Source organism: Fundulus heteroclitus, chromosome 1 (assembly GCF_011125445.2).
Source record: "Fundulus heteroclitus isolate FHET01 chromosome 1, MU-UCD_Fhet_4.1, whole genome shotgun sequence".
NCBI lineage: Eukaryota > Metazoa > Chordata > Actinopteri > Cyprinodontiformes > Fundulidae > Fundulus > Fundulus heteroclitus.
This window is the reverse complement of record NC_046361.1, coordinates 21,823,345-21,834,781: the sequence shown is the minus strand read 5'-3', so window position 1 is coordinate 21,834,781 and position 11,437 is coordinate 21,823,345. Positions and strand designations below refer to the sequence as shown.

At 38.6% G+C, this 11,437-nt stretch overlaps 1 protein-coding gene across 1 annotated transcript; it reads left to right on the top strand.

Moving 5' to 3' along the window:
- Positions 1-3,251: 3,251 nt before the first annotated feature.
- On the top strand, positions 3,252-10,435 carry LOC105929003 (protein lifeguard 2). The gene is made up of 12 exons (XM_012866598.3): positions 3,252-3,468; positions 5,137-5,224; positions 5,358-5,446; positions 5,598-5,662; positions 5,758-5,811; positions 5,914-5,964; positions 6,065-6,104; positions 6,228-6,265; positions 7,022-7,109; positions 7,215-7,310; positions 8,511-8,564; positions 8,660-10,435. The coding sequence occupies exons 1-12, from the start codon at positions 3,454-3,456 to the stop codon at positions 8,807-8,809; spliced, it is 828 nt and encodes a 275-aa protein (XP_012722052.2). The 5' UTR covers positions 3,252-3,453; the 3' UTR covers positions 8,810-10,435.
- Positions 10,436-11,437: the final 1,002 nt, after the last annotated feature.

Genomic DNA, 11,437 nt, shown 5'->3' with positions numbered 1-11,437 from the left:
TGTGTAGTGGAAGTCAACTATTATGGGGTGTTCAAAATCTTTAGAAAATAAAAATCTGGAATGTCCAGTGATTTTATTTATTTTTGTATTCACTGGAGCTACGGCACTGGGTCTATTTTGGTTACGTATCAAATGGAAAGTGGAATTTCTGTTAATTTCTCTTTGTAAAGTCATCCGGGTGGTTCTTTCATTTTGGGTGGAAATCAAATTGTACTCCAAATTGTCAGCTGAATTTAGGTCCAGACTGTTGATGGGGTCATGTCTACCCTTTAGACTCAACTGCAGCTCTGACTGTATGTTTAGTCTTGCTGGAAGGCCAGCCAATCTCTGATTTCTTTTAGCGATTAACCGGTTTTCTTCCGTGATTGCCCTGTGCTCGGCTCCACCTGCCCTCCCTATCTCTGCCAAAGACAACCATCCCACATCATGATACTGCCACTACATGTCAGCGATAAGAGTGCTGTGTCTGGGGTGAAGTGTTAGGTTTTTGTTTTTACTTGTGCAACATCATTTAGCATCCGGGCTAATAAAGTCTGATTCGACCACAACATCATGTTCCGCACGTTTGCTAGTTGCAAATGGGAACCCAAATGGCTTCAATTTATCAACGCCTTTCTTCTCGCAACCCCGTAAAGCCCAGATTGGTGGAGTGCGCTATAACAGTTGTCCTGTCAACAGATTTTTTTCCCACCGAGCTCTAGATCCCTGCAGCTCCTCCAGAGTAACTCTGACTGAAGCTCTAACGGTCCGGCCAGTCGTGTCTTTTACGAAGCAGCGGTTGTTTTTGCACTCTTCCCGTTCGGAGAGGATGGGTTGAAAAGTGCTCTGTTAGATGTTCAAAGCTTAATATTAGTTTCGAACCTAACGTTGCTTTGATCTGTATTGCTGGCCTGTGTGCTGGTTGCTCGCTAATGTTGTCGGACACACCTCTGAGGGCCTTCACACAACAGCTGGATTTATACAGAGGGCAATTGGTAGCACTGGGTTTTATTTAAGGGTATCGGAAAGGCTTGAATAATACATACGCTGCCTCTCAAAAACCATGTGTGCTTTTCCTTCTTCATTGTTACGCTCTGTGCCTGATTAACGTTTTTGTGTCAGTAGGTAACTTTACATCCCAGACGACAAAAATCACATGTGGGGTTCCCCAAGGGTCCATCCTGGATCCCCTCCTCTTCAATATCTACATGCTCCCTGTAGCTCAGATCATAAAAAACAACATCAGCTACCATAACTATGCAGACGACACACAGCTCTACATCACCATGTCACCAGGTGACTATGGACCAGTTCAAGCACTGAGAAAATGCCTAGAAGAAATCAATGTATGGATGCGCCAAAATTTTCTTCAATTTAATGAAAACAAAACTGAAGTAATCATTTCTGGACCAAAGAGGAGAGATCAAAAGTTAGCACACAGCTTCAGCTGCTTCAGCTAAAAATCACTGATCAGGCCTGAAATCTGGGTGTAGTGATGGACTCAGACCTGAACCTCCAAAAGCATCTAAAGACAATAACAAGGTCGGCTTTCAATCACCTGAAGAACATTTCCGGGATTAAAGTACTGATGTCTCAGCAGGATCTGGAAAAACTAATCCATGCGTTTATATTTAGTAGAATTGATTACTGCAACGGTGTTTTCACAGACCTGCCTAAAAAGTGGATCAGACAGCTACAGCTGATCCAGAACGCTGCTGCCTGCGTCCTCACTAAGACTAAGAAAGTAGAGCACATAACCCCAGTTCTAAAGTCCTTACACTGGCTCCCTGTTTCTCAGAGAATAGACTTTAAAATACTTCTGTTAGTCTATAAATCCCTGAATGGCTTAGCACCTAAATACATCACAGACTTGTAATCAGTGTATCAACCCTCTAGACCACTCAGGTCTTCTGGCTCCAGCCTACTCTGCATACCTAGAACCAGAACCAAACATGGAGAAGCAGCATTTAGTTCCTATGCTCCACTTATCTGGAACAAACTTCCAGAAAACTGTAAAAGTGCTGAAAGCCTGAGTTCCTTTAAATTAGATTAGATTAGATTCAACTTTATTGTCATTACACAGGTACAAGGCAACGAAATGCAGTTTAGGTCTAACCAGAAGTGCAATTGCAGCAAGTGCAGGAATAACAATGGTTCCATATGTACAGGACATGGGTTATTACTGAATAAATATAGAGATGGATACTATTATAGACAGAATTTTACTGATAAATTTGTCCTATGAGTATAATATAGATAACTAGTATTGTGAAATAAATTTACAGCTGGATATGTACCGAATATAATATACAGGTGGATATTACTATGAATAGAATTTTACACATATGTACAATAGCATAATATGCAGATGATTGTTATTATAACAGAGTTTACGTGTATAAATATATATGTACAGATGGCTATTACTATAGGCAGAATTGTGAGCATAATATACAGGTGGCTATTACTATAAAATGTACAAATAAAGTTTGGACAGAAGCTATTCAAATTAAAGTGCAGTGGAATGTAATTGCATATTACAGTTAAAGTACGGTATTGCAAATGTATATGTAAACAATTGGTAAAGCGAATGAAGAGTCAGCAGTGCAAATCAATATTCAGTCAAGGTGAGCAGTGCAAGATGCATGTAAACAGTTGTTACAATAGTAACAGTCAGGAGTGTGAGGGTAGGTGAAATCAAGATTAAAAACACATTTGTTTAGGATTGCCTTCAACTGTTCTAGTTTAACTGTTTTTACTGAAACATCATTAGTTCAACTTTGTCGTCCAACCGTTTTTATTGTTTGCTTTTATTTTTTATTTTTCCATGTTCTATTTTATTTCTACATTTTATTCCTACTTGCTTTTCTCTGTTTTTTATTATTTATTTCTGTATTTTAATCATGTAAAGCACTTTGCATTGTCCCTGTACTGAAATGTGCTATATAAATAAATTTGCCTTTGCCTTTAACACACGAAACAGGAACAAAACGCACTAAAGATGGTGGTCTAAATGTAAAAACGCCTTAGACTGAGGACAGCAAGCCAGCTCAGTCTAGAGGCAAAGGTTTTAGTCCAGTCCTGATCTAGAACTTTCCCAGCATGTCTTCTGCTGCAGACCACACTTCCAGATTGGTCTGGACCGGCGCAGAAACGCGTCACGCAGGTCCCGTGCAGCCTCTCCTGTTGTGCGCGCGATGCTGTCTCTCTCTCTCTCTCCTGTGAAGCGGCTTCCTCTGGATGCTGCTAGAACTTACCCCCACGGCGGGTGCGGGAGGGGCATGCGCACGAGTGGAAACTGCGATGTTGGGAGCTTACATCAGTGCGTCGTCAGAGCTCAGTCTTCAGTCTCATCAGCCAAGCAGGGACGCATTTTAGGTTTCAAAGAGGTGCGTTTACCAAGGAGGCAGACAGCGGATCTTCACACGGAGGAAACCAGTCCACGCAGCTGACGGAGAGACACAGACGAGCATCATGACTCAGGGCAAGGTATGAATGAGCCGCTTTTCCTCCTCTTGGCTTTCAATGGGAATTAAACCCATTCAGCCTTGTTTTGCTGTTTTTTTTGAATTTCTGAAATGCTGTTTATTTAGATTTTGATGTGGCAAGAAATAATAGAATGAAATAAATGTCATTTATCATGATGCCAGCATATTGGGCTGTGGATCCTGCTGCTCAAGTGAATTGATCCATAGTAATATTGCTGGAATTGTGATCGTGAATGAAATGCGTCACTGGCGCTTCCACGCGTTACATCACCATGACCCCTCCACTTCTTTCCAGAGCTGCCTGCAGGTCGTTCGTGTTGCCCTTTATTTTCCCTCATATCAGACAGTATATTCAAATCTAATCCAGTTTTATTTTTAATTAGATCCTTGATGTTTAAAAAAAAAAAATCAGCAGTTTATATTGTATACGCCTCAGACCAGAGACCAACTTCCACGGATGTAAACATTACACGTAATAATACGTTTTGTATTAAGAAGTTATTAAGAAGTGCCTATTGGTTTATTAGGCCTTACAAACCGGTTGAACGTTCCCACATTTTTTCATATTACAACCTCAATTTTTTATAATTTTTTTTAATCTAAATTTATTGCAGACCAACTGAAGGTACCACATTAATGCAAAGTGACAGGACAATTGTTTTAAAAATCTGCTTTTGTATTTAGCCTACTTTGTCAGCTGTGTCTAATTTAATCTCAGGGTGAGTGCAGCTGTTCTGTGAACGCCTCAAAGGTTTATTAGAGCCCATTAGTGAGCAAACAGCATCTGGAAGACCAAGGAAACAGGTCAGGGATAGAGTGGGGAAAGGTGAGGTTATAAAACAAGATCTCAAGTTTTAAATAACATTTCACATCAATATAAACACACTATCCTCACCATGAACATGGTGGTGGCAGCATAATGCTTTGGGGTTGTTTTACTGCAGTATGGACATGGAGACTGGTCAGGGTTGAATAAAATACGGGTGGAATTAAGTTTAGGGCAGCTTTTTAGTAGTCTGTTTCCTTCTGCTTCACAATTATTGGTCTATCACATAGAATCCAAATAAAATCTACTGAAATTTGAGGTTGTAATGTGACAAAAACTTAAAAAAACATTCAAATTGTATTGAAATCTTTGCAAGGTGCTGTGGGTCAAGTTATTAGAAGTTTTGTTTCAGTCTTTCCTGGGCTTATAAGTCTGTTTAAGTTAAAGTGGTTGTTTAAATAGGTAGATAGGAAATAATGTAGCCTTAAAGTTAAAAATGTATTGATTACAACCATTTGAAAGCAGCTGAATATGTTTAAGGAGTACTTTTAATTATTAGGCTGTGCTAAAATGTTTTCCTATACATACATTAGAGCTAATGGCTCAAATTGATTTCAGTAAAATGCTGCAGAATTAGCAGAACTCGTCGTTGTAGAGCGCAGTAAACAGAGCAGCAATGCCCTCAGAAGTCATCAAATATCTGCAGACGAGTTGCTCTTGCAAAAAGAATGACCTTCTGTAAAGCGGGAATGTCAGATTCTCCGAAACAGTCGTGGTGAATATGGTGAATTAGGGAAGCACATATCTACTTCAACTTTATGTGAAAATGTCTGATTTTGGTATCAAGGGAAATTTAAACTTGTTGCCTGCAAGAACGTAAATGGTGACGTTTTATCCATTCAGCTGTCACTTGCCAACAAGGCCGATGAGTCCTCAAACGGAGAGGCCTTCGTGGCACCAGTTCCCCCCACGTATGAGGAAGCCATCTCAGGTAGGATTGCACTTTTTATTTCTGTATTTACTAGTAAAACTGGCCTATCCCAGTTTCTGTACTGAAAAAAGAAGAGTTGTTTAACTGTGTGAAGAATCGGAGTCACCAACATAACATTGAATGTGACCGTTAGGTGCCAGCGCTCCTTGCTACAATGATATAGAGATGCTCACAGAGTTCACCTGGGATGATGTCAACATCAGGAGAGTCTTCATTCGTAAGGTACCACAAAGCTTTTTATCTTACTCATCCGGTGGGAATGTGGGCTACTGTAAATATTTTATGGCAGCTGTTAAAATGTGAAACCCTGAGAAGCAAGCATCAGTACATAAAGGCCGTGATTATCTATTTATTCTGGCTTGGTTTATTTCAGGTGTACTCTATCCTGATGATCCAACTTTTGGTCACCTTCGCAATTGTGGCTCTTTTTACATTCTGGTAAGTGTTAGTCCTAACTGTCGAACTGATTTAGTACAATGTTTTGTTTTTGTTTTTTTACGGCTGTTTACTCACTGAAAAAAAATCTCTATTAGTGATCCAGTGAAAGACTACATTCAAACCAACCCTGGGTGGTATTGGGCCTCATAGTAAGTAGAGCATTACATTTTTCAATAATTAATCTTCTTTTAATAATAATAATTATTATTATTTAGCCAAAGACATCTAACTGTATTTTTATTGTTTGACAGTGCGGTGTTCTTCGTCACCTACTTGACTCTGTCTTGCTGCTCTGTACCCAGGTAAATCTAATATAGCACAAAACTGAATGCATGACTGCATAAATGCCGTAAAATTTCCCAACGGCACTGAAGGCTGTGTTATCTGGATTTTGCCTTTCAGGAGACGGTTTCCATGGAATCTCATCCTCCTTGCTGTCTTTGTATGTAATGATTTTATAAATAATTGCTCTCAGTTTTTTTCATTTGTGAAATTTGCAAAAAGTTTTTCAAACAGAATGAAAGATATATATATATTTTTTTTTAATTTACGTATTTCTTTACAGACCTTATCCCTTTCCTACATGACTGGAATGTTGTCCAGGTATTGATTTATATTCTCTTTCTTCACTCTTTCATGAAGTGCTGTTGTTTATTGTATATGTATATTGTCTACTTTGAAGTTCTTCACATTTTTTCATGTTACACTAACAAATCTCAACATATTTTATTGGGATTTCAGGTTATAGACCCTCACAAAGTGCTGCATAAATGTAAAAATACGTAGTTTTAATTTTTGCTAAGTTTTCAGACCATTTGTACTTGGCTCTTTTTATTCTGGTACTCAAGATCAAGCCAATGTAACCAATTGACATCAACTAATAAATAAATAAAGCCCACCAGTGTGTGTAACCTAAGCTTGCCAATGTTGAGGGTAAGTCATAGAAAACCTTCTTTTCCATAAGCCATGTCCCTGCCATTTCTTCAGCAGGGACAGGAAACAGGTCAGGGTTGACGGAACGATGAATTAAGTACACTTTCTAAAAATAAATAAAAAGGAAAACCATGGGTTGTTTTCCTTCCACTTTACAATTTTGCTCTACTTTGTGTACATGTATCATATAAAATCTCAAATAAAACAAACTGAAGTTAGTGCATATGGATTCTTGTTCAAGGCACTGTGATTTCACATTTTCTGTGAAGACCAATGATTAACTGAAGCTAATTTCATGGCTCTTTGTACGTTTATGTCCACATAATTCCTCTTAATGTGTCTTGCGACTTTTGTCCAAAATTTTTTAATGTGGTCCTTAAAACAATATGAATATATCAAATTCTGCACACCTTTTTGTCTTAATAGCTTCTATAACACCAAGTCAGTAGTGATGTGCCTGGGTATCACAGTGGCAGTCTGCCTTGTGGTCACAATCTTCAGCTTCCAAACCAAGGTAAGGCAAACAAGAAAAAAATCAAACACTATATTGAGATGTATCACCGTTTTTATTTCCAGTCGTTTATTTTTGGGTGCACTTGCTCTCTTTCTCTCCCTTTAGTTCGATGTGACCTCATGCCATGGCGTACTGTTCATCTTCTGCATGGTGATGTTCATCTCTGGAGTGGTGCTGGCCATCGTCCTCCCTTTTCGATATGTAAGCACAGTCAGTCGAACGAGTCAGCCTGAGAATGCACTTCCGTATTCGACGATTCTTCGTCGTAAAGCAACAATAAAATATTCCGTAGCAGAATAATGCCGGGTTTTGCATATTTGATTATTTACAGACGTTACGTCATAGAAGCGTCATGTGTTATCATTCCCTTCGTGCTTTAAGCTGATACTCGGTCGGGACACCTTGGCATCACGTTTCAAGGCTCAAAGTTTCCCTTAGGTGTTGTTTTTCCATTGGCACAGTACAGAGCTCCACTCGATCCTTGTCTAAAAGTTACATCATGGTAGCCATGGTAGCTCCCCTGCAGTATTATAGTTAATGGTAAACAGGGGAATTGTTGCCGAGAGGAGACTGCGTCCCACACATGGCTTTCATTCCAAAACATTTTTGCAGAAGTAGTTTTGGTCTTGAAAGCCAACCGAAAACAAAACATAGGAAACTAGAACTTATCAGTAATAACTTTATTAAAATCTAAATTTAGTGAGCTATCTAAAAGCCTTCACTGTGCCCCCCTGCAAAGGGGATCTTTGTCAGATATAAAACAGGATCTGCCAGAGAAGTACTGATATAAGGATGTAGTCCCACATTTGAAGAAATATGGGACACCATCTGACTTCAATTGTCACATCAACTTTTTACCTTCTGTTTCTAAAAAGATTGGGTAAAACACTTATTACTAACCCATGCACTGGATTACTTTTTAATTTTTATTAATTATTTATTTATTAATATTACTATTTTTATTAATGTTATTGAAGCTAGGCTGACAGGATAAGATGGCTGAGAGAGGGGGAAGATACGCGGCAAAGGACCACGTGAAATCATTGTTCAAAGTGATTATTAGTCATTGTAAATGCTTACTAAGTTCTAAGCGAGCAGAATAAGATCATATACTTCAAGGAATACTTTGACAAATAAACCATTTTTAGTAATGCCTTCGTAAACAGGAAAAGCATCTGCACAGATAAGTTTATAGTTTACTGTGGATCTGTCTGACGCCACGATGAAGGATTTCTTGGAACGTTTGGGTCAGACTATTTGATGTCTGTATAAATTCAGATTTCCGAGGGTCCATATTACAATCATATGATTAAACAACAGTTTTGTCTTACTTTAATCAGTATTTTACTCGATTCATTCTTGCAACAATTTAATCACTGAAATTGAATCTTAACTTTGAAGGTACCCTGGTTGGATGCCACCTATGCTGTCCTGGGAGCCATTCTATTTACAATGGTAGGAGTGCAGCTACACCTAAGTATTATTCATTCAACATCTAATAGAAAAGAAAATGAGAGACGGTTAATCCGCTCTTTCTTTGTCTGTTGTAGTTTTTGGCGTTCGACACGCAGCTCCTTATGGGGAACAAGAAGTACGCCATGAGCCCAGAAGAATACGTGTTCGCCACCCTCAACATCTACCTGGACATCGTGTACATCTTCTCCTTCTTCCTCCAGATCTTCGGAGCCAAACGAGATTAAAAACCCACCCATCAGATGCGCAGATAAGGGCTGCACCATTGTAAAAAAACAAACAAAAAACAACTTAAGATGTTGCCGATCATGGTGACTGTGTTTTCGGTTAGCTTTTCTTTGTCTTTTTTTCCCTATTCTAAGTCAGGGATACTTCGCGAATCAGCTGTACAGCTAGACGTGCACACGGACACATATTCATAAATATCCTCACCACAAGTTGCGCGATACCTTCCAATCCAGTCTCCAGCATGTTTGTGAACCCCACCTGCAGGTTACCTTGCAAGCTTTACGAGCCAGAAACTGTCAGTGATTTGTGATGTCTCTTCATTTGGTCTCGACGAAACAGTCCGGGTGTGTCCATACGTAGTATAGCTGTATCGGTGCACATAACAAATTTCATTGGCCATTTAGGATTCATCGAAATGACAAGACATGACGCATGGCTCTTAGCTCAAACGTAGGCAAACACTCATTAGTACCTTTTTTTTTGATGGTTGGCGTGAATCTACTTATAAACTGATAGGACAAATGTGACTTTAAAATCCATTTCAAAAATGTTTATATGCACATGATTTCTTGTGCTGTCTGTCATAATACATTGTCGTTTCTGTGCTGTGAGTAGCAAGTGCTCTGCTGTATTCAACAACGCGACAGTAGGTAATGACAATCTGAAAATGATTTTTTTTAACATTCAGTAGAAATTATTGTACTATTCATACTTGCTTAAATGTGTGAATGCACATTAATCAGTTAATTTAAAGTAGTGGTGATTTATTTATTTATTTATTGTTATCGGTGTGACTGCAAAGCTTCTGTTCATCGTGCTTACTTAGACGTAATGCAGGCCTGTGATTTGTCCAACATGTGTGTTTAAACCGACATGCTTCTATGGAGGATTCATGATTGATGTCTTTCAGAAAGATGTTCAGACTGAGCCTTATAGGTTTTAGTGTTACCGATGTGAGAACTTTCAATCAATTCGACGGCTTCGCCTGCGAGCAAATATCAAACTGAACTGTGCCAAACTTGCAGGGACTTTATGCACCTTTTAATGGGGACCGCGTTTGTCATGGAACTTGAATGCTGTCGTTTTCATTTTTAAACTATTTTAGATATTTAAAGTTACAGGTCTGAAAGGAATTTGTAGGAGTTTTAAGGTGTCCTTTTTACTACCTTTATTTTGTGATATTGGTGCAATATGTTGTGTTTTGAGAGGACTCTGCATTTCCTTCTGGAACTGATGTTACTGTATAGTTTATTAAAGAGTGTGTATAAATATAATCACCTGTTCTGATTACACATGCTGAGATTCAACACCTTTAACGGGTTGCATTTACTGTTAAATATCTGAAAGACCATATGGGAAACTCTGGAACGAAAACGATCCGTTCCGAGCAAAATGTCTCAAGTTTAACATCCGTAGTATTTCCACTACACTGTTGTGGAAATATTTAGGGGATTTTATTTGATAAATGAACACAAAGTAGCACAAACTGAAGAAATAGAAGAAAGAGGGAAGATATTTATTTATTTTATTTTTTCACAAATGAAAATCTGAAATGTTTGACATTCCAATGTATTCATCTCCCTTTGCTCTGTTACCCCTAAATAAAATCCAGTCCTGACAGTTCCTTTCCATCTGTGTGTAATTCAATAAATGCTGTGTTTCAGTGGCTGAACATCAGTGAAGCAAACAGTGGCGTGACAAGTAGGGGAACACGGCTGACCAGAGAACCATGTGGGGAAGTTTAAAGCAGGGTCAGGTCACAAAACAATGTTGCCAGCGATCTCACAGAGCACTGTTCAATTCCTACTAAATCCTACTAGGATATTAGAAGTGTAAAAGTACATCGATCCACATCGATCCACATCGATACATCGATTAGATGTTTAGCAATCCAAAAACATTGAAGCAAAATGAAAATATTGATGACAATTTGTCATCTTTAAGATACATTTTTATTGTGAAATTCACAATGCACCAGACTATAGTGAATAGGTGATCTATTATATTTTTTTTTACATAATTAGAAGAATGCTTTTTTTTATTTAAATGCCCGATGTCTGTAAAATGGTCAAATTATATATATATATATTTTTTTTTTTTTTTGGTGAACTGATAATGTACTCTCGCCCAGTGAACGCTGGAGATAGGCACCAGCAACCCCCGCGACCCCATGAGGGATAAAGCGGTTTGGAAAATGGATGGATGGATGGAATTGATAATGTAAATAATAGTGTTAGATGGGCAGATATTGCTTCATATCAATCACAGGCTTGTGAATTGAATTTAATGGAAATCGTGACAGACTGTGAAATCGACTAACATCATATCATCATCCAAACAAATCAATATAAAGTTGTATCTTGATAAAGCTGATGGTGATTTACACAGATGGTGCAGCAAACATGGAGGAAAATTAAACTTTGAGCGCAACATGCACGAAGCGGCTCATCACCCTGAAACATAAGGCCAGCTGCATCATGCTGTGTATTTCTTCAGCAGGGACGGAGAAGCTGGTCTGTGTTGAGGGGAGGATGGATTTACATAGATTTAAAAAAAAGCATAAATAACATATTAATATTATGTCAAGTTAAGGTGTTCAAAGGTCAGTACAGGTAGCCCTACGTATG